Source organism: Camelus bactrianus, chromosome 9, assembly GCF_048773025.1.
Source record: "Camelus bactrianus isolate YW-2024 breed Bactrian camel chromosome 9, ASM4877302v1, whole genome shotgun sequence".
Taxonomy (NCBI): Eukaryota; Metazoa; Chordata; class Mammalia; order Artiodactyla; family Camelidae; genus Camelus; species Camelus bactrianus.
In genome coordinates, this window is record NC_133547.1 from 62,376,305 (window position 1) to 62,397,961 (window position 21,657).

At 57.5% G+C, this 21,657-nt stretch overlaps 4 protein-coding genes across 17 annotated transcripts; 1 reads left to right on the top strand and 3 right to left on the bottom strand.

Annotated features, from left to right (window-relative positions):
• Window positions 1-330: 330 nt before the first annotated feature.
• On the bottom strand, window positions 331-4,038 carry NOL3 (nucleolar protein 3). Of its 5 annotated transcripts, none has more exons than XM_074370611.1 (4): window positions 3,924-4,038; window positions 1,039-1,341; window positions 572-877; window positions 331-477 (listed from the first exon to the last, which is right to left on the bottom strand). In XM_074370611.1, the coding sequence occupies exons 2-4, from the start codon at window positions 1,331-1,333 to the stop codon at window positions 470-472; spliced, it is 609 nt and encodes a 202-aa protein (XP_074226712.1). In that variant the 5' UTR covers window positions 1,334-1,341; window positions 3,924-4,038; the 3' UTR covers window positions 331-469. The 5 variants fall into 5 exon arrangements, with proteins under 5 accessions (XP_074226712.1, XP_074226713.1, XP_074226717.1 ...); XM_074370612.1 differs by lacking the exon at window positions 3,924-4,038 and adding an exon at window positions 3,669-3,917; XM_074370616.1 differs by lacking the exon at window positions 3,924-4,038 and adding an exon at window positions 3,800-3,818.
• A 618-nt stretch (window positions 4,039-4,656) lies between these two features.
• Window positions 4,657-9,761, bottom strand: HSF4 (heat shock transcription factor 4). Of its 7 annotated transcripts, none has more exons than XM_010962451.3 (13): window positions 9,234-9,737; window positions 8,484-8,592; window positions 8,264-8,391; window positions 8,052-8,176; window positions 7,728-7,803; window positions 7,525-7,589; window positions 6,912-7,008; window positions 6,555-6,696; window positions 6,204-6,327; window positions 5,605-5,710; window positions 5,455-5,520; window positions 5,236-5,305; window positions 4,657-4,968 (listed from the first exon to the last, which is right to left on the bottom strand). In XM_010962451.3, the coding sequence occupies exons 1-13, from the start codon at window positions 9,354-9,356 to the stop codon at window positions 4,817-4,819; spliced, it is 1,383 nt and encodes a 460-aa protein (XP_010960753.1). In that variant the 5' UTR covers window positions 9,357-9,737; the 3' UTR covers window positions 4,657-4,816. The 7 variants fall into 7 exon arrangements, with proteins under 7 accessions (XP_010960753.1, XP_010960752.1, XP_045378182.1 ...); XM_010962450.3 differs by having other exon boundaries at window positions 6,204-6,431; window positions 6,555-6,682; window positions 9,234-9,701; XM_045522226.2 differs by having other exon boundaries at window positions 6,204-6,431; window positions 6,555-6,682; window positions 8,484-8,967; window positions 9,234-9,372.
• Window positions 9,762-9,961: 200 nt separating this feature from the next.
• On the bottom strand, window positions 9,962-13,861 carry FBXL8 (F-box and leucine rich repeat protein 8). 4 transcript variants are annotated; one of them, XM_074370608.1, is made up of 3 exons: window positions 13,710-13,861; window positions 11,889-12,185; window positions 9,962-11,290 (listed from the first exon to the last, which is right to left on the bottom strand). In XM_074370608.1, the coding sequence occupies exons 2-3, from the start codon at window positions 12,038-12,040 to the stop codon at window positions 10,318-10,320; spliced, it is 1,125 nt and encodes a 374-aa protein (XP_074226709.1). In that variant the 5' UTR covers window positions 12,041-12,185; window positions 13,710-13,861; the 3' UTR covers window positions 9,962-10,317. The 4 variants fall into 4 exon arrangements, with proteins under 4 accessions (XP_074226709.1, XP_074226708.1, XP_074226711.1 ...); XM_074370607.1 differs by having other exon boundaries at window positions 11,889-12,075; window positions 13,710-13,849; XM_074370610.1 differs by lacking the exon at window positions 11,889-12,185 and having other exon boundaries at window positions 13,710-13,804.
• Window positions 13,862-16,897: 3,036 nt separating this feature from the next.
• On the top strand, window positions 16,898-19,484 carry TRADD (TNFRSF1A associated via death domain). Its single transcript, XM_010962447.3, has 4 exons — window positions 16,898-17,048; window positions 17,950-18,227; window positions 18,310-18,499; window positions 18,643-19,484. Exons 1-4 carry the CDS (start codon window positions 16,898-16,900, stop codon window positions 18,951-18,953), a joined length of 930 nt encoding a protein of 309 aa, XP_010960749.1. The 3' UTR covers window positions 18,954-19,484.
• The last annotated feature ends 2,173 nt before the right edge of the window (window positions 19,485-21,657 follow it).

Consider the following 21,657-nt stretch of genomic DNA (forward strand, 5'->3'; position numbering starts at 1 on the left):
GGCTGTGAGCTCTAGCGCCCCCTAAGTGGAGAGAAGTCCCCCTTTCCTGGCTCTCTGTGCCAGACCCAGGGGCTTTCACGGACTGGGGCTGGTGACTGCACATGACCTCAAATGGTTCATGAGAATAAAAGGGCCTTGGAGCAGGGCCCAAGAGTGTGGCCCTTGTCCCACTGGGGACCTGGGTCTGGGATCTCCAGTGGTGCAGCTTGGGCTATTGAGGATGGAATGGGGCTGAAGAATGGGCCGTGGGCACATGGCTGCCCGGATCACTGGGACTTAGAGGCACAGATCCACACCCTAGTTCCTGGGCAAAAATCTAGAATCACAGAGTCCAGGCTGACCCTCCAGAGTTTATTAACTTTCAGTGGTACTGGGCCAGGTGGAGCCTTGTTGGCATCTGACCCCAACAGGGCAGGATCCCAGATCCTATCCTGCCAGGGCGTAGAACAGTCTGACAGCGCTATGGCCTTCAGGAATCTAGAGACAACGGAAGGGGCGTGATCAGTCAGGTGGAGCCCTGACCTTCGCCTCCCAGGCCTCGCCCTCCCGCCAGGTTTGGGTAACCGCACACCTTCAGACTCGTCTCCTGCCTCAAAGTCAGGTTCCGGCTCCAGTTCAGGCTCTGGTTCTGCCTCTGCCTCTGGCTCCGGATCCATTTGGGGTTCTAACTCTGGCTCAGCCCCTTCAGGGGCCTCAGCTTCTAGCTCCGGCTCGGGTTCCTCGAGGGTTCCAGAGTGCGCTGCCTCGGAGTCCTCAGGACCCCTGGTCTCATCAGAGTCTGAAGCTCTAGGTAGCCCAGGGCATGCGGTCCCTGAGCCGGCTGCCTCAGGCGTCCAGTGGCCTGGGCATGGAGGGTCGTAGCTTCGTTCCCGGTAGCCTGCAAAGGTGGGACTGCCTTAGGTTCAATTTACCCCACTGCGTTTTCCTCTGTACACGTGTGGTTCTTTTCCGCAGACCGCAACTCCGTGTCCCCACGCCCCTCCTCACGCCATGCGTCCTCCTTAGGTCTAGGCCCCGCCCCCCCCCCCACGCGCTCACCGGTGCCCACGTGCTGCCAGTCCCAGGCCGGGTCAGGCGCGCGCGTGGTACGCTGGGCGCAGCTGAGCAGCTCCCGGCAGGCGGCCTCGCCCTTACTCTGAACCAACAGCAGCAGGCGGCGCACCCTGCGCTCGGCATCAGGCAACGCATCCAAAGCCTCGTACTCGGGCCCGGTGAGAACGCCGCGTGCCAGAAGCGCATCCAGCAGCAGCCCTGAGTCCGCCTGCAGTGTTTCGACTAAGCGTTTCCGCTCACGGTCGATCGTCTCTGATGGCCTCTCCTGCGCGTTGCCCATGGTGGGGGCTGCAGGGGAGGTGGGGGTAGATAGGTAGTGGGGGGCCGGAGCTCCCCTGCCCTTGATTTCTTTCCCAGGGCCCCAGTTAACACCTGTGGCTGGGGTTTAATTTCACCTCGACCTCGGTGGCCGGCGGCCGGACAGTTCCGCGGCACAGCGAAGGACTCATTCTCCAGCCTCTCTCGCCGCTTCTGTCTCCTCAGGCTTCTCCTTCGGTCCCTAGGTGTCTGCTGTGGCTCTCTTCTCCTCTACGCTATCCCAGGAACTCTAACAGCTCTCCTCAAACAGGACTTCCTCCTGAGCCCCCACCACTTGCAGATTCCGCATGGATTTAGACCTAGTTTATCCCAAACCAACTTCTCTTTCCCAATCTGCTTCCTGAACTTAATGAGCAGAAAGACCTACGATTGATCCTGATACACACTCAGCTTGCATTCAAGTCCTTTCCAGGCTATCTGCTGAATATTTCTGTCAACTGCACCACTTACTTAGTCTAGCCTTTCACTTCCAGCCTAGACTTTGCAGAGCCCCAAATCCCCCCCAAAGTGCTGAGAGCCTCCCCTGCTCCTCTCACCTGCTGGAGAAGTCCAGACGCCTTATCCTGACCCTGAGGTCCTTCTGTCTAGAACAGGCCCTGCCCCTGCCCCCCCCCCCCCACCAATACCACCACCATGTTGTAACCCTAACGTGGTCTCGCGGTTTCACCTGGTTCTCTAATATCTGAGGAGGGATACTTCAGTCTTCGCTCTGACCAAGATCTCCTGACATCACCTGAGACCAGACTATCTCCTTGCTGCCCTGGGTATGATTCACAGCCTTCATCTTGAAGTACCTAGGGCCCAACTCATGAAAGCTACCAGCAAATGCCAAACTTTCACTGTTTTCCTCCATGCACTGTCCCATTTTGAGAGACTGTCTCTACCAAACAGCAGGTGTTAGGCAGAAATTAATCTGCTTTGTTCACTTATTAACAAGGACAATGGCCCACCTCCTTTTGGGTGGTCTGACCCAGGCAGCAAGGCCCCCGGCATTAAGGGGCAAATAGGTCAGGCCCTGGCCCACACCCTCTCTCAGCCCATCTCCCCTGGCCTTCCGTTTGTCCATACAGCACCTCCTTCAGGGTCCCTCCTCTACCTCCTTACCTGGCTCTAGGTCTGGGAGAGCGGATTTGGTCCTAGTCCCCATCCTGCCTCCCAGGTCTCTCTCACTATCTGGTGTTGTGTTATGCCTCTCTGGTCATTGCACTCTTCCTAGCCATTCTGAAATGTCAGCCCTTACCCCAGGCCATGAGCAGGGACCAGAAATACCCTTTGTCTATCCATCTCCCTTCATGTCCCATCTGTGACAAATGCTGCTCCCCTCCTCTCACTGAGTCTCATCAGCATCTCTCTCAACCCCACCATGGTCACCTCACCTCCTATCACAGTCTGTCTGAGTACCTCTCACTCCCATCCCACCACCCCCACAGAATAGTGCCTCTGACAACTCCCTGGAAGTTGGGCTCTTGTCCCCATTTTACAAACAAGGAGACAGGCTCAGAGAGACTAAGTGACAGAATTGGAATCTGACTTGCTCCAGCCTGAACTACAATAGGTCTCCTGCCAAGCAGAATGTCCACCATAACTACCTGTCGCCCGACCCCCACTGGCCATCAGAGAGAATCCAGACTATCTGGCCTGGCAGCTATAGCGACCTCCCACCCCATGGATGGCCAGGCTTTCCCCTACTTCCCTCCGTCACTCAGTACTGGGAGAACTCGCTAAGCCCCTGGCACTTCCAAACCAGATGCTGTTGCCTAGGCCTGGAATACCCTTCCCTCCTTCCATGCTGTGGGCCCATCCTCCAAGACTCAGATGTCCCCTCATCCACAACAACGCCTGAGTGTCCCAAAGGCAGAATGGTTCCTTCTCTGCACCCCAGTGAACAGCATATACCCTCACTGACATCACTGCACTGTATATACATGGACCCTCTGGCCTCTTTACCTGGGGCTTTCAAAGATGGCCCCTCCAATCACAGGTCCAGGAAGGGAGAGAGGACAGAACCTACTCTCTACAGGTGCAGAAAGGGAAGGGGCAGTTTATATTGGCCCTTCCTTCTCTCTCACTCCTCCCCCCGTTATTTTCACATTAGCCTCCTCCTCCCGTTATCCAAGTCCTGCCCTTTGTCCTGTTTGGACTGCAGAGACCACAGCTGGTCTGGGTCCTCTGACACTAAATGCTCAGAAATGAATTCCGAATTTATGTCCTTCAATGGTCACAGCTCAGATTCTTCCTGGAGCACCAGGCAGCTCCAGGAGCGAGGTGGAGAGGAAGATCTTGGCCGCCCTTCCTACCTCGCTGCGCGCGTTCTTTTGCTAAGGAGCGAAGGTTGTGGGAAAGTGCCGGAGCCTTAGAGCTCGTGCGACCCCTTACATCCCCTCCACCCAGACCCAGTGCTAGAGTCCTGCGGAGGGGAGGGTCTCACAGACTTCCTTCGGGCGCGGCTGGTGGTGGTGGGGCGCGGATTTTGCCTAATGTCAGTTTCTCTTCCCTCCCCCAGCCTCAGGGGTGGGGCTCCCAGTCCGTGTCCTCCCGGCCGCCCCACTCACGGGTCGATCCTCGAGCCTCGGGGGGGCAGGAGGGGCCAGGAGATGACGAGGCAGAAAGGGCCGGGCAGGGTGGGGATGGGAGGAGCAGCTGCGGTGGGGCGGGGCGGCCAGTACTGCCGGGAACCGGGAAGGGGTGGGGAAAGGGGGGCGTTCTTCGGACGCGGGGAGGCAGGCCGCAGAGGCCGCGTACCGCCTGGGCACGTACACGTAGTGGGCTTTCCCTCTCAACCCCGTGCGCGCTGGGTGAGTCAGGGAGAAGACAGTTCAGCTGGCGTCCCCAAATACCCCAGCAATTCCCAGGCGTTTTACACCTACTCTCTCGTCGACCCCTCTCTGCTTGTCACAGATAAGGCTCAGAGAACGAGACCAGCTTACGCAGGATCACAGAGCGGATGCACTGCGGAGCTGGGTGTGACCCTAAAAGCCCCCGCTTCCCGGCGATCTCAGTGACCGCGCGCCAGCCCTGCATCCAGACCCGGAGGACAGGGGCCTAAGCAGGAAAACTAGGGGCAGGCTCCTCAAGCACCTCCACTCTCCAGGGGTTCCTTGATTAAAGATTAAAGTTCTAGGATCTGGATGCTTCTTTGCCTTTTGGTTTTTGGGTTTTGTTTTTGTGTTTGGCTTTCTGGGTGTTTCCTTAAGCCTTGCTGCAGGTGGACGCTTCTTTGAATGCAAAATCGCCCCCCACCATGACTTCTGTGCTCTCTGGCCGGTAGAGAAAAGAGACCAGAAACACAGGAAAAAACGCAATTTTATGCAGGTCTCCATATTAGAAAGGGGCCTCCGAGTAGGAGGGCTTCACTCAGCCTCCACCTGGGGCTCAAGAAAGCGGAGCACAACGTGCTGCTGCCGACCAACCCCTCAGCCAGGCTGTCTTCCAGGTGGTGGGGGTTTCAGGGGGAGGAGTTGGCCCCTGGGCCCAGGTAGGAGGCCCTGCCCTCAGGGGTGCTGTAAATGGTTAAAGCTCCAGGCAAGCTGAGGGCTGGGCCTCCCAAAGCCGCTTGGACGTCCAGCAGAAGCGGTGTCCCGAGTGTGGAGTCCTTCCCTAGGAGGAGTTGGGGCTGTGCTCAGCAGGGAGAATTGGTCACCTCCTTTCTTTGGGGAATGAGAGCCTCACTTGCCTTGCCTCTGGTCAGTTAGGATAAAAAGCCACTCTCAGCCTCCCCACTCTCACCCAGTGGCTTAAGCAGCACTCTGCAAAGCAGCCTAACTCAGGGGATTTCCCTCCAAAACACCAAATGCCCAGCCCACCCAATCCTGGCAGCTCAGGCCAGTCGACCTCCCCCAGGTCCTGAGTCACCACAATCATTACCTGAGCCTGGAGAATTTAACCCCTTGACCGCCAGCTCAGTCTCACCCTTCTCTGGAACCAGGGGCTGTAACTGCATGAGAGAACCCCAGGAAGCAGCTGGGAAGGGGAGCCGGGGAGTTGGAGAGGGGAGCTGGGGCTTTGGCTGAGGGAGAACAGCCCTAGACCAAAGGGCTTGGCTCAGCAACCCTGAGCCCCCTGTCCTCCCAACCCCCATCTTACCAGGGATAGCTCCATGTCCAAGTCCATCAGAGTCCATTCCCGCCCTTGCAGGCTGGGGCACAGCACCTAGGGGGAGTTTAGGTCACTGGTGCCCTTCCCAGTCTGTACAAAGAGCTGGGCCCCACTGGGCCCTGCTAAAGGTGTACTCACATCCAGGGGACCTGCAGGCTCCACATTTTCAGGGGGGGCCCGAAGCAGCATTGGTGGCAGCAGACTCTCTGGGCTCCGGCCTCCCCTCTCCAGGTCTAGAGGCCCCCTGTACAAAGAGAACTGCCATTGGCCTGCAATACCCACCCCCACCCCCTCATTAGGTTCCCAAGCAACCTGGATACATCAGGATCTAAATCTGACAACATCCAGAAAACAATAGGAGAGGGGGACACAAAGAGTGCCTCTGCCTCCCAACTTTCACCTAAGGTTTGGGTTGTGCCCCTCCCTATGATTGCAATTGCAATACCAGTGGTTCTTAAAGTGTTGTGTACTTTAAGATCTTTACAACTACCCCAGTGAACTCATTTAAAATGCAGATTCCTGAACCCTACCACTGAGATGTTTCCACTTTCCAGGGGCCTCTGATGCTGGTACTCCTTAGAGCAAGTCTGAGAAATCAGGTCAGATCACAGTGCCCAACCTCCCCCTCAGCCACCAAGGGGCAGACAAGGCTGGGAAATTTCAGGGGCTAGTTAGTGCTGGTCTGTCTGCAAAAGTGGCTCACATGGCTTACAGTCAAGAATGGGCTCTCTGCTCACCTGTCAGGTACCTCCCTGGGGCCCCTTGGTTCAGGCTGTTGGACATTCCTGGGCCCCTCAGGGCTGAAGCTCCCTTTCCCTTCCAGGATGGCCTGCACCACAGCCACAGGCAGCGGTGGGGGGGCTGTCACGCAGAAGTCACACTGGTTTGGGGCCAGGGCCAGCCCGGCCTCGCCTTCCCCCCCTGGGCTGGACGGCTCTTCTTTGAGCAGTGCCAGGCCCTTCTCCCTGCACCAGAGAAAAGCTTCAACCAGACCCTGGCGCTGACCTCTCCCCCTCCTCCCACAGCCATCTGGGCTGCCAGTCCCTCCCCCCACAGTCTCCCCTGAGGGCACCCCCTGTCCCTCTTACCTCTTGCCACCACTGGAGGGAGAGAGCCTGGTTCCTTCAGGGGACGGAGAGTCTTCTGGAATGTCAGAGATGATGGGGCCCCTGGTCCTGTGAGGGCTGCTGAGGCCCAAGGTGGTCTCTGGCAGAGGCTGTAAGTAGAAGACTAGGCCCAGCCCTTCACCTCAAGCCACAAGGTGAGCCAGACTAGGTCTAAGGGGGAAGGTTTGAGGGGGGGGAGGCTCATTCCATACTGGGGATCATGGGTCTAGAGGGTGTGGGGGTCTGGCTTTCATCTTCTTTTTGGGGAATAGGGAAAGGGAATAGGCTCTCCATAAGCAGAGCTGTGCTCTAGGGAAGAGAGAAGCAGCAAAAACTTACCGACTGGATAAAGTAGGGGTCCTGCAAAAGGGCACCAGGTAGGGGACAGGCATTGAATTTGGCCGGTGTTGGGCACCCCTCATCCAGCATCAAGGACCTGTGCAGGGTGACCAGGACACTGGCAGGGGGCTGGGCAGGTTCATCTCCCATGCCCCTCAGCCTGCACCACCTCCCTCCCACAGGCCCCAGCAGCCAAGTCAGCAGAGCTGAGGCCTGTTGCCAGGGCATCAGTCACATGCTGGAGGCAGAAGGGGCTCCCCACAGAGAGGGGGCCCTTTGGGGGTAGAGTGGGGAGGGAGGGAGCATGTTTTGAGCCCCAGACCCTCTGCTGTTGGGATGTTTTGGGGTGAGGGGGAAGGGGATGCTGGGGTGGAAATATGGGGTTAAGGTCCTGGAACTGAGGGATCTGAGAGTGGAGGTATTGCTGGGGGTGGAGGGGGGAAGTCCGGGATGGGAGCTCTTGGGGAGCTGGCCATGGGGTGAGGAAGACGGCTGTCTAAGGGGAAAGAATGAGGATTTCTGGTGAAGGAGTTCCTGGAGGGGAAGGAGTCCTTGCATGGGGCCTTTGGCAGAGAGGGTCCTGGAAGGGGTTGGAGGTGGCTTTCTCACTCACAGCTTTCTCTTAGCTCCTGTGCTGCTGGACCCAGCCTGGAGTGGTCCAAAGAGGCACTGAATCAGCTGAAGAGGAAGCATAGGACCAACTCATTGGACCTTATCCCCACCCTAACAAGGCACTTCCGGGTGGGTTCGAGGACTAGGTGGAAGGGGGGATGTTCAGGAATGGGCAAGAGAAATTGGGTAGGGGGAGAGCAACACCTTGCCAATGATCCGGTGCTGCTGACCCTGGCTCTGCCGCAGTGTCACCACCTCCCTCCATAAGATCTCGTTCTGCCTGGGGGAAAGGCGGGGGAGGGTGCTGAGGCAGCTGAGAGTTCGCCCAGTCACCACCCCACCCCAGAATGGCAGGCCTGAACTCGCGACCACTCAGATGATCATCCATCCACAGACAACAGTCTTCCACAGCTGAGCCCATTGGTCTAAGTGGAGGCGCCAAGGCACGAGAGAATCGCCTGGAGGCCACTGTCCTCTCGCCCAGACCCCCGTCCCCCTCCCCATCCTCCTCCGCCCCCTCCCCCGCACTGCCTGAGCTCCCGCAGCCGCGCCTCGGTGCTCTCCTGCACTCCCCGCAAAGCCTGCACCTCGCCCAGCAGCCGGCCCATGTCCTCAGGGCGCCAGCGGCTGTCGTCGCCGCGCAGCGCAGGCACCTGCAGGTGGGAGGCACCGTCAGGTCAGAGTCATAAGGAACAGGACCAGCGCTCCCGGATTTGCTGGTTTCCGCAGGCCGTTCCCACCTTGCGCCGCACGCGTTCCAATAGTTGCTCTCGGCCGCGCACGAAGCTTGGGTGCTGGAACTCGACGTGGTCCCGTTCAGGCCTGAGCAGGCCGCCCTGCTCGATGCTCACCACCTTGCGAAAACCGTCTATGGAGTGGGGCGTGGGGGCGTAAATTGCCCCATCTAGGCGCACCAAGTCACCCACACCCGCTTCCCATCCGGCCTCCCTAGGGACTCACACATGTTGAGTTGTCGCACAAAGCTCGCCATGTTGCTGTGTTTGAAGTATTGGGGCAGCACTTCCTTGGCGAAACGGCTCTGATCGCTTACGAGGAAACTCGTCCCGCTCTGCGGAGAACGGAGAACACCGCCCGCCCACCCACAGTGCGGGCCGAGACCCGACGACACCATGAGCCGCGCCCACCCACGGCCAAGCCAGCGCTCTGGCCGGCGCACACACATACTCGCGCTCACTCTGGGTACCGAGGCTGCCGCTCATGGGGACGTGGGACGAGGCCAGGCCAGAACAAGCTCTGAGGCCTAGCCTGGGACGCTCACAATGAATTTCTGTCCCAGCCTACCCAGACTCCGTACTCGGTTCTCTGAAAGGAGGATCGGAGGCCAAACCTGGGTTCCAGCCCCGGACGGCTCCCAGTCCCGCGATGTGACTCTGAGCTAGAACCAGACCCAGCCCTTCCCTTCTCCTGGCCTCTGTTTTCCGATCTGCCTGGTGGGGTAGGGTGGGAACTAAATGACCTCGAAGATTCTTCGGGCTCCATGTCTCCGAAAGGCTCCTACCCTTTCCTCTGCCGGGAGGAAGTCTCCTCACCTCTATCTCGAACACCCCCTCCAAGCCGTCGCATACCCTGTACATCTGAATCAAGGGACCCACAGCCCCGTCCCAGGCGGGGGTTGGGTGAGCATGGACGTTCACTGAAATGGAGGGATCCCCGGGACCACTGAGGAAGTCGAAGGGCCCCAGCCCTCACCGGGCTCCAGTGGATCAGGTGGTCGGTGCCTGGGTCGCCCACCAGCGCCCATAGCTTGCCGAGGAAGGCAGGCACGGGGCTGGGACCGGGTTCCGTGGGCAGCGCGGCTGGGGCTTCCTGCATGGCGCAGTTTCAGCTGCATTAAGCGCTGGAGCCCTGCCGCCGCGGGCTTGTCAAAGCCGCGGAAAGTGCTGCGTTTGCCGCCCGCCCCGCCCTACTCCGCCTCTGGGCGCCCGGTCAGGTGGGGGCCACGTGCGAACCCGCGGGGCGGGGCTCAGACTGCGGCCGCGGCATCAGCCGACCGAAAGGGCAGTATGGGAGCGGATGCACGTGGAGGGGTGCGGTGGGGAGGGAGGCATGGGTTCGAGTTCCACGCTTCTCAGACCCGCTGTTTCCTCTTTGTTCTTCGGGAGAAATTGCCCGGGCGCAGCCTGTGTGGGCTGGGAAAATCCTTTAAAGCGATGGCGTGAGGGCAGTGAAGCCTTGAATGGGGGGCAGATAGGAGTGGGGTTGGGGGCGGGGAAAGGAGAAACTGGCATCCTCCCGCCGAGCCCTGGGTTGTTGTCATTCCAAAGATGGGAGTGCCCCGCCTCTGACCCCCACAGCCGCACCAGTAGAAACAGACATTGAGGTCTGAGACTCTCCCACTTCTGTCCCGACCCCTCCCCTGGCCAATGACGGTTTTCCGCCCTCCCCCTTGAGATCCGACACCGCCTTTCACAGGACGCTTGAGATTCTGCTTGATTTATTTATTTCACACTCACCCTTAAGGCACAGCTTGCGCCAGTGCCCTCCCTTCCCCTATGCTGGGGCCGCCGAGCTAGCGCAAACTTTGCAGAGTGGGGTTGGAGGAGGGTGATCCTGGAAGGGTGGGGACAGTAGGTGTCTGCAGATATTGAGAGCGAGTGGACTCAGGGCGCTCGGAGCTAGTCCCGACGCCATCCCGTAGGCCCCAATCCTCAAGAGGCACAAAAGGCAACAGAGTTCTAAAGAAGCGGGCTAGCAGCTGGCGCGCCCCTGGGTAAACCCACGGAACATCTCAGAGGCCACATGTCCGCAAGGAGGTGAAAGAGGATTTGTCCCATTACGCCACAAGCGTGGGCCGCCAGGGATGTGGCTCCCGCGTTAGTTTCAGCGTGTAGCTGCGCAGGTGTGGGCAGTGCGCGCGGAAGGAGTGCAGCACTGAGGCTCTAACTACGCAAAAGCAGTGCACTTCGCGCAGCTCCGCGCAGCGCGCCGCCAGCTCCTCCAGCGCGGTGTCCAGCTCTGCCGAGGACGTGGCGCGCACCTCGAGCGCGCGCAAAGTTGCGGCGTAGTGGTGCGCTGCGAAGCGCACGGGGCCTACGGTGTCCCCAGAGAGGCTGAGGCGCAGCGCAGCCACTGGCACGGCAGGCTGCAGGACGCGCGTCACGCTTTCCCCAGGCAGCGCGGGCTCCAGCTCCAGCTCTACGGCCAGTCCAGGGTGGCGGCGGCTCAGGGCCGCCCAGGCATCATTAGGCAGGGGGGGCGCGCGTGCATCTTCGGGGCACGCGCACCGCAGGGCCAGGAACTCAAAAGGCGAGCGGTCTGGCGCCGCCAGTGCCTCGAGCGCGGTACGCGACAGGCTGGCCAGGTGCAGGCCGAGGGCGCGCAGGCGCGGGCATGCCTCTAGTAGCTCCAGCACCGAGCCGGGCCCCACGCTGCCCACCAGCGTACCGTTATCCAGGAAAAGACTGCGGAGCTCGGGGCAGCCGAGTGCCACCTGCAGCACCAGCGCATCGTCCAGTGTGAAGGGCAATCCCCGCAGGTCAAGGTGGCGCAGTGCGCCGGCGGCCCCACAGAGGGCGTGCAAGGAGTCCAGGACGTCGCGACCGGAGTCGAAGAGAGGCTTTTCTCCTCGGCACTCCAGGCACAGGCCTCTCAGCCCAGGGGTACGGCCCGCCAGTGCGGTCAGCAACTCTGTGGCCGCCCGGCGGCTCGGCTCCCTCGACGGCTCAAATTCCAGCCGTAGATTGTGAATGTGGTCCAGGCAGGCGAACAGATGCGGTGGCAGCATGCCTTCTAGCTCACATTCGCAACTTGGGGATAAAGTGGTAGAGAAAAGGCATCAGCCGAGTCCCGACGACCTGGAGAGAAGCCTCTACCCACGCCTCAGCCTGGGTTCCAGCTACCATCCTCACTTCCTGCGCCCTGCCCACATACATTCCTGTCCTGACCATGCCTGGTCGCTCCAAGTTGATACTAGGAGGGAACTCCCATCCTATTTCTTTAGAAGACTTCAGATGCATCTGCCACTAGTTGAAACCGTGCCAGGGAGAGCCAATGATATTTTAGGAACTGGGTTTTCCTCACAGTCTTTAAGGAGGCGGCGCGTGGCCTCTGGATGGTAGGTTCACAATCTGGCTGTGCCACTTCTCAGCTGAGTGAGGAAGTGATTAGATCTTCCGCCTCATTTTCCTATCTGTGCAATGGAGATAATAATACCGTCTATCTATAAGGTTTTCATGAAGACTAAATAAATTAATATATGTAAGGTACTTAGAACAATGGTTGATACATAGTAGGTGAACAATAAGTGTTAGAAGTGATTATGCTTTTTAATATGGGGAGAGTCACTGCATCTACCCAATCCGACTCCACTGAGGGAGAAGATAAGAGGGTGAAAAGCTGGTTCACCTGATGTTTGTGTCGTGCCACACAGCGCTGCAGGTGGCAGCGGCAGCCCAGGCTTTGCAGACCCTCGCGGCATTGGCGCGGCCCCGCAGGGGCAGATGGCGGAAGATAAGCGCCAGCACCTCCTCTGGCAGCTGTTCTCCAGGCTCCACCATGGCCTGGCAGGGGCTGGGGGCTCCACTGCTCCCACCTGGAGAGAGAGGGACGTCCCTGGGCTCAGGAAGGCCAAAATTGAGCGAAATAACTGGAGGCTGTGTAGAAATGCTTGTGGCCAAGGAGCTGCTAAATAATTTGCAGAGCCTAGGGCAAAATGAAAATGCAGGTCTCTTTGTTCAAAACATTATTAAGGATTCCAAGACAGTGATAGCAGAGCATTTAACCAAGCTATTAAGCCAAGTGTGGGGTCCTGTGCAGCTGCACTGGTCTCAGACCCACGAAGTCAGTCCTGGATGCTGAGGATTTCTGATTCTCCTTTAAACTACACTCTCATTTGTTGAACAAATTCACATTTTATGCTATATTAAAAGGAACTCACCACGACCTGTGTGCGAAGTTGATAAAGGTGAATACCTGGATTTTGGACGATGCTGTTGGATCTTTTCCCCAGTTACCAAACCTTCCCTGAGGAAACTGGAGTGCAGCTGCACAAGGCCCTGACTCTAGACAACGACGTCCTCCCCCCAGCTCAGAGGGCCCGTCTCATCTCCTCTTGCCTCCTTCTATGTAGGCTCAGAGCCACATGACGGCCTAGACTAGTCTCACAGGGCTCACTGAACTGTTTCCCTCCGAACTTCGACCCTGAGTACTAGGGAAGGACTGAGCCCAAACATTGCAAGAGCCATTGAAATGACGGCTTCTCAAAGGGCGCGGGGCATCAGAATCACCCGGACACTTGCTCACAATACAGATTCCACGGCCCCACCGACTAAATCAGGCTCTCTGAAAAAAAAAAAAGTAGGGCTCAGGAATCTGAATTTCAACAAGTAGGGGTGGATTCCACAGGTCCCAAGTTGAGAAACCCCGTCCTAGCCCAGCCAGTCACTATTGAGAGTGAAGATAAGAGTTAATAGGGCGGGAGTATTAGGGAAAACATTTAATTGGTCGGGACCACAAGCCAATCAGGAAGCAGGGGTGCGGGTGGTGCACTGCTGAAACCGCTCCGAGAGGGGAAGTTCCTTCCCTTCCTCCACTTCGCCGGGGAGATGTCCTGGGTGCTTCCTATGAAAGGCCGGCGGGGCAGAGAAAAGCTTGAAGTTCTGGGGCCTGAGGGACCCTGGGTACAAGTTCTGATCCTGACCCCCGAGTAGCCCAGGCTCCCGTGGGGCGGTTTAGGCTCAACTGGAATTGCGCACACCCACCTCAGACTGTGGCCTTTGTTAGAAAGTGTGCGTCCTCTTTGAAGTTGCCAATTTTATTTGAAGGCGTTTGAAGGTTTTCCTGCACATCGTCTTACACCACTTGCCAGTTTTCTATTTCCCCAGATATTCTAGGCTAACAACCCCTGCTGGAATTTGTGCCTAGTGTCTTCTATGGCTTCTGACACGCTCAGCCAGGCTTGAGCCTGGGACCCATCCGCATCCCGTTCAGAGCGTCAGGGACTAGTACAGATCAGAGATCTTCGAGCTCGACCACCCAGAAGGCATCAGAAAAATCTGGTCCCCACGGGGCGCCCCCTTGTTGATCCGTCCGTACTCCGTTCTCCGCTTTAGAAAGAGGAGCACTCCCACCATAGGGCCCTCCGGTCTCCTAAGAGCCCCAAGTCTTCAAAATCACTTGACGCAGGCAGTTCTTCCTGCCGTCTAACCTCGGGCGCTGGTGTCTTACCTGCTCAGTGGACCAGGTGGGCTTTGCTCACAGGCTGGGGACTGGCAGCAGCGGACAGTGGCGGGAAGGAACCGCAGGGAGCCCGTGGGGGCGGGACGCTGGGACGGACAGGGCGTCTCGGACTGGGGCACCGCCCCTGCGCTTCGCGCACACCCGGAAGCAGCGCGAGTCCAGTACAGCCGGGCGGCCGTGGGAATCCGGGCCGGGCCGGGGCGGCCAGGTTAGTGCATAGGGTGGGTGGGCTTCTCGGTGCCGGCAGAAGCAGGGGCGGATCCTGGCTCAGGAGCATGGGCGCGGCGCGGTTATCACCCGCGGCTGCTCGGGCCAGGTGGCAGCTGCGGCCTATTGGGCAGTTTCCGTGAGAAACGGGAGGGAGGTCCGGACCTTGGCCCCCGCAGCTTCCTTGTCCCAGCTAGGGGCTTTCAAGGGGCGGCAGTGTCCTGTGGGTGAGAGGGAGGGGAGGGGCTGGTTCTGAACAGATCTGTGGGCCGAAATCTCTTGCCCGCCCCAGCCAGTCCCAAGTGCGAAACTCCTGCATGAAGGTGGGCTAGTAAGAGGCTGGGGAGCGCCCCTTGAGAGTTTGGGAGCGGCCTGCTGAGCAGGATGCAGGGACTCGCAGCCTTTCTGTCCTTGAGGGGTCACGCCCGCAGGCCGTCACTGTCAACCCGGCCGGAGGTGAGGCTACTCGGGGACTATTAAGCTGTGTTAATGGAGCGCTGAGCTGGCTGGCTCCTGGTGGTAGGGGCATATTTTCTTGAGTCGGTACCCACGTGTCCCTCACAGTCTCAGTCCAATTAAGAGTTCCCAGGAACTAGCCCAAACCCGCCCTCAGAGAGGCGGACTCCTGGTGGGTGTGGCGCGGGACTTCCCGAGGAGGGGCTTTTGTGAAGGACACGCAGAAAGGAGTTCCCAAAGGGGTGATGGGAGCCAAGGGCCTTGGCCGCTTTTCAACCCTGTTTTCTGGCCTTCAACCTCCAGCCCGGCAGACCTAATTGACTTCTCTTAATTGTTCAGTACTAGTGAGTGTGACAGACCATCCCCCTCCCCCAGGTTTTCAGTGTCCCCTAGGCAGGACCTATTGACAGACTCTGGCTGGGTACTGCCCCTACTTACCCATCCCTTGGGGCGGGACCACATCCACCCAGTCAGCACCCTCAAGTTAGGGGGCTAAGAAGATATGATAGAGGATATCTGAAGGCAGGTTCCCACTCCTCTCACCTTGGGCCACTACCCCAGGACTTAACTGCTTTTCATCCTACTTGTCATCTACCTCGGGTTTTTTTGGGGGGATGGGTTGCTTTTTAAGAAAAATACATTTATTTTGCACTTTTCATACAAAAGAAATGTGTCTATTTTACATAAAGTAGAATATTGCTAAATTCAATGAAAATAAAAATCACCCCAAATCTCACCCTCTCCCAACAGAGGTAAACAATGCTAATTTCCTGTTAATTTCCAAACTATTGTTTTGGGTAAACACACAAGTATTAGTATATTTTCTTCCAAAAGTTTATGGGGTGGGTTGCTCAAAAGGTATGTCCCCTGTGCTCAGACCCAAGGTAGGGTTATCAGGTATCATTTTTCTTGCCAGGACTGGATGATGCTGGAGGGCCCCCTGCCTGTTATTGTCCCAGTTTTGGCCCTCAGGTTAGGTTCTGGGGGCAGATCTGAAACACAGCCACTGCTTTGAGCTCAGGGTCCCTACTCCCTCCCAAACAATATCCAAGGCTGTGGTCCTAGCTCCTCCTGGCATCCCTCCCCTGAACTTCACTGTCCCTCATGTAAATGGATGCCACCTAGGGCCACCTCACTTTTCCTTCCCAGAGCAACCATCACAGCTGAGACTCAGCACCCCTCCTATCCCACCATATGTAAATGCCAAAAACCAGAGAGTAAAGAAGTGTGACTGATGGGCAAGAGGTGGGGTCTTGAACCCATTTTTCTAGGAAAAGGATGGGATGTTGCCTCGGGTGAGGTCAGAAGGAAGAGGCAGGGCATCTCCCCCCTTCCCCGCTGCCTCATGGTCCAGTAACTGGGAGGCCACTGAGCTGAGGGCCAGTCCAGTGGTTCTCTGACAGAGAATTTTGCCCTTGGTCTAAGAGCTAGGATTTTGTCAAAGATAGATGGAAGAGATACTAGCACCAAGAAGCCCTGACTCTGTCTATATAGGCAAGGAGTCTAACAGAACAACCTGAGTTGTGTAAGACAAAAGCCCAGCTCCAAGGATTTTAGAACAAAAAGAAATAATTTAGCTCACATAACTGAAAAGTCCAGGGTGCAGCTAGAGCCAGGGGGAGAGTGAGGTTAGGAGTACACCTCTTCATTTCTTGGCTCTGTAGCCTTCTGTGCCAGTTTCATTCTCAATCAGGCTCTTCCCAAGCAGTAGCAAAGGAGACCTACCCTACCTTCTAGTTCAGGTTCAAGATAGGGAAGGAAAACTTGTTCATCTTTCCTATTGGTCCAACCAAAGTTGCAGGTTGATTCTGATTGGTCCAACTTGAATCCTACACCCAACTCTGAACAAATCATTTCAGGAAGGTGAATGGAATATGCAGATTGGCCAGACCTGTTGCACTTGCCTAGGCCTGGAGCTAGGGAGTGGAGTTAACCCTTCTAACAGGCATATGCTTGAGAAAACGAGAAGGCCCCAAAAGTCAGTCAGGATTGGGGGAGGGAACCTGGGCAGGCAGAAACTCTAGTATAGTAGGAATACAGGTGAGAAAACCTAAGTGGGGGACTGTGGTCCCACAGGGATCCTGGGGGCTCAAATTTAAGCTGAGGGCATACCAGAATACGGGTCAGGTTGTCTATGGGGCATGGGCACCATCAGGATGAGAATGTTTCCAGGCAGCTTTGATAAGAGAGACACCGTGGCCTGAGGAGGGGGCAGAACTTGTTTGCTTCCACTGAAAGATTGTCCCTCTCCTCTCCCACCACTGTGACCCTGGGCTATTTCCCTGAAAGTGCAGGGGAGGGATAGTCCTCACCGTAAAACGTGGCTGAGTTGGGCTAGGTTGATCTGGGCTATGCAGAACCTGAAACACAAGGGACTGCCTGTGGGATGATGAACTTCCCTTCACAAGTGTGCCAGCTGGGTGGGGACAGCTGGGCCATGTGGGACTGGATAGTTGCCTCCAGCGCTGGGTTGGGGGTGATCTGGATGCCAATCTTTGTCCCCAGGAAGCAAGATGGCAGTTGGGCCAAATGGGCTCGAGGAATGGGTGGGCAGCGCATACCTGTTTGTGGAGTCTTCACTGGACAAGGTGGTCTTGTCAGATGCCTACGCTCACCCCCAGCAGAAAGTGGCAGTGTACAGAGCTCTGCGGACTGCCCTGGCAGGTGCGTGGGTGGGCAGCACTTGAAGAGGAAGGGGTGGCCTGGGGCCTTTTGTGAGGGGGGCCAGGGACTGAGACCCCACCACTTCAACTCTGTGGGCCTGCACTTAACCAGTGCTTTAGGGAAAAGATTTGTTGCAAAAGGGAGGACATAGGCTGGCTGCATAGGCTCTGTCTTCTCTGTTTACACGTGTGTGCCCTTGAATGTAAACTTGTGTCCCTGTGTCTGTGTACCATCTACCTATGTATGTACTAATGTCCCTCTGCTCCATGCCCCCTACTCCCCAGATCAGCCCGTTCACTGCTTTCTACTAATCTCACATCTCTCTCCTCTTTTCCTTTCTCACTGCAGCATTCCTTGTCCAAGACCTCTCCCCAGTACCTACCTTTCAGGTCCCCTTTTCCCATCTCAGGAAGAGGCCACAGAAGGCTGAAGCTGGTGGGGTGGGTCTGGCTCCAGCCTCAGAGCAGAGAGAGCCCCTCTCCTTCCGGGGCGGGGCTGGGGGAACCAAACTAGGAGGCAGAAGACCTGAGACCTCATGCCCCTCCCATGCCCTAACAGCCACCTACCCAGAGGTCTTGGCCCCTTAAGGCACACGTCCCTCTCTATGCTGCAAAGTCTCCCCACTTCCCTTTTGCCCACCCTCATTTGGGGCTTCAGGGATGGGGCCTAGGGTGGCACCCACGCCGTCTTAGGGTGATCCCTGTGATAGGTCCTGGCCTTTATCCTGGGTTGCTGCTGTCTGTATCCCAATTTTGCTTCCCAGCTGGGAGTTCTGGGGTATACCACGCCCACAGGTCTGGGGATGGGGAGGGCGTCTGACCTCAGGCTTCATTCCTCCTTCAATCTGTTGGAGAATGGTCCCGCGTGGGTACCGCTGGCACCTGACTGCCCGCCTCCGCAGAGAGTGGCGGGAGCCCAGACGTGCTGCAGCTGCTCAAAATCCACCGCAGCGATCCGCAGCTGATTGTGCAGCTGCGTTTCTGTGGGCGCCAGCCCTGCGGCCGCTTCCTCCGCGCCTACCGCGAGGGGGCGCTGCGCGCCGCGCTGCAGGGGTGCTTGGCGGCGGCGCTTGCCCTGCACACGGTGCCGTTGCAACTGGAGCTGCGCGCCGGCACGGAGCGTCTGGACACCTTGTTGACCGATGAGGAGCGCTGTTTGAACTGCATCTTCGCCCAGAAGGTGCGGCCGGGCTGAGGCCGGGCTGGGGTAGGGCAGGGATCGGCGGCTAAGACCCCCACCGACGCCGCACTCCCCTCCCTAGCCCGACAGGCTCCCCGACGAGGAACTCACTGAGTTGGAGGATGCGCTCAGGAATCTGACGTGCGGCTCAGGGGGCCAGGGAGGCGAAACGGAGGGTGCTCCGGGCCCCTCGCAGTCCCTGGCCCCCTCTCCAACGGAGGAGAAGCCGCTGCCGTCTGGCCAGACTTTTCTGTTCCAGGGTCAGCCCGTAGGTGAGGCGCCCGGAGAGAGGCAGAGGCAGGGTTGTCGGGAGGATGGAGTTTGGGGAGGGGTGAGGTCTGGAAGGGGTAGTCGTAGGGTGGGGGTAGAATGGGACGGTATCCCGAACTCACTTCGCTTCCCACTCCCCCTGCAGTGAACCGGCCGCTGAGCCTGCAGGACCAACAGACGTTCGCGCGCTCAGTGGGCCTCAAATGGCGCAAGGTGGGGCGCTCCCTGCAGCGCGGCTGCCGCGCGCTGCGGGATCCAGCGCTTGACTCACTGGCTTATGAGTACGAGCGCGAAGGGCTATACGAGCAGGCCTTCCAGCTGCTGCGGCGCTTCGTGCAGGCCGAGGGGCGCCGTGCCACACTGCAGCGCCTGGTGGAGGCGCTCGAGGAGAACGAGCTCACCAGCCTGGCGGAAGACTTGCTGGGCCTGACGAATCCAGATGGAGGCCTGGCCTAGGTTGGGTACCAGAGAAAAGGGCGGTGAGCCAGTTGCCCAGCCAAGGTTTGGAGAACTTGGATGACTCCATAGGGTCCCTTCTGCTGCTACTGCTGACTGACCTCTGTTCATCCACGGGACTCTGAAACCACAATTACCACCGCACTTAGCAGAGCTGCTGGAGCTGCTGGAGCCGCTGGGTGGAGTTGACTATCTTTTGCAGGAGTCGGACAAGCACTCACAAGCCTGCTGGGGCGTCACTGGGGGTTCTGCTCTGGAGACTTTGATAGAGACAAAGTGTATGGGTGACCTGCTGCAGAGGTTGGCCTCACCCGCTCACACCCCAGAAGAGGGGCTTCCAGTCAGACCTTACCTCTTCACTCATCGAACCTTCATTCATTAAGGAACTGCTGTATTCTAGGCATCATCTTGGGTGCTGCAAATACTGTGGTACACGAATCCTGCCCGCGCCCAGCTCACACTCATTGTGAAACTCCAAATATTAAGCAACAGTAATAAAATACCACCCGTTTTTTAATGTGAAAAATACAAGGAGTTGTGGGAGTGACTAAGCAGGGGCCTAACCCAGGTTAGGAGTCAGGTTTCCTGGGAGAAAAATAGGTGTGAATGGTGGGTAGGAGGGTTGAGAGAATAGCATGGGCAGCCTCAGATGAGGTCTTAAGAAACATGAAAGGGAGGGATGTTAGAAAAACAGATCATCTAGAATGGCTGGATCTAGAGGTGGGTGGATTTGCAGAGAGACCCACTGGTGAGTGAGGGAGGCAGATAGTGTGGGGCCTGGAAGTCATTTTACAGAGTCTGGATTTTATCTGGGGGCCAGTGAGAAGCCTTTAAAGGGTTTTTGCAGTTAAGGTGGGAGGCTGGTGAGGAAGCAGAGAGAAAGAGGACAGCAGTCCAGGTTGAGCTGTTGGCAGCAGAGATGGAGGGAAGGGATGAACACTGAGAGCTGTTGAGGAGAAAGGATAACAGGCCTGGTGACACTGAATGAGGAGGGAGGTGGGAGAGGACCCCAGAGTTTCTGTCTTTGCCAGCTGGATGGAGAGCAGAGCTGCCTGATGAGTTAGGGGCTCTGGTGGAGGTGCAGTGCTTGCTTTGTTTGGGACAAGTTGGGCATGATGTTCCTATAGAATATCCAGGGAGGGAGTCTGTGCATAGCTGGATCTATAGTTTTGAGTTCAGGAAAGGGCCAAAGCTAAGGATTCACAAAAGGACAGGTAGGAGTGGGTGAGGTGGCCAGGGGGTAGGTCCTGAAGGACACCAACCAGAAAAAGAGCAACCCAAAGAGGAAGGAGGAAAACCAGAAGGTTTGGAAGCCAGGGAAATACCCACCTGCTGTATTGGAGGTTGCAAACCTGTCAAGGCTGAGTATCCACTGGAGTCAGGGAAAATGTTACTAGGTGGAGGCTGTTTCTGGGACACGGTGGGGACAGCCTGAAGCCAGACCATAAGAGGGATGGGAGGTGAGGCAGTAGAGAAAGCCAGAGCAGAGGACTCCTGAGAAATCTGTGAACAGGAGAGTGAGGCTCAGGATGCAGGGTTTGTTTTTTAAGGGAGAACACTGGTAGGAAGTCAGAAGCAGCAGTCATAGCCACTGGAAAGAGGATGGTGCTGGGTAGCAGTGCTGGTTCGTACAGCCTGCACTCAGAAGCTCCCAGGTGGGGTAGGGGGTGGAGGTTGTCTACTCCAAGACCCATTGCATGAGCTGGGATCTGGAGGCTCTGAGTTCCAGGAAGTGAAAGGTGGCAGCAGAGCTAGGCAAGGCCTGGGCCCTCAATCTCCAGAGCACCTCTCTGCCTGCCTGGGTCCAGATCAAACAAACCCTTTGCTTGCTAGCCTACTTCAGGAGTCCCCCAAGCTGAACCAATCCCTGCCAGCCCTACCGGACCTGCAGGGGGCCCAAGCTTGATTATTTCTACCTGCAGGAGGCTACGCTGGCCTGGACACTAGGGACCAGGGGACTGTCTCTAGGGAGACAGACTGAAGTGCTCACTTGTGAAGTTAAAGCAGACAAGGTCATCCCCCTGTCCTGTATCCCAGTGGATGAGGGAGAGAGGCAAGGGAGGACAGAGGAAAAAGTCCTGGACTGAATTCTGGAAGACCTGAAGCCGTGCTCTTACCTTCTGCCTATATGATCCTGGGCAAGTCACTTACCTCCCTGAAGGGCAGCAAACCCATCTGGGCATGATCAATGAGAGCTGCTGACAGGGTTGTGAGAACTGAACGAGCAGTCTTGTTGGTTCTTGTCTGTGTGGTGTGTTTGCCAGCAAGAGTAAGAAGGCAGCCATGTATCTGGGGCATTTTTTGGACCCTGTCTTCCAGAACCAGGGCTCCTGGTAAGCCAAGGAGAGGCGCTTCCTAGGCTGTGTTGGGAGGCGCCAGGTGTTTGCCAAAGTTGCTGGGCTCCAGGGATTTGGGACCCGCCTGCCCTGGTGCTCCTGCCAACCCAGGCCCTGACCCACACTGGAGAGGCAAGGATGGGGAAACTAACCGGAGGGGCTAATGCTTCTTCCTGTCTCCTGGAAAGGCAGATTTGGGGAATTTGAGCCTGCACAGAGACCAGAATCCACCTCTTCCAGCCTTCCCAGAGAGAGCTGCCAGTGAGGATCCCTCTCAGAAATTAGTTCCCACTCGGAGACAGGGCTCACAGCGGCGGCGCCAGGGCGGAGCTGAGCTCCAGATGTCCGGGCGCGCACAGCTGTTGGGT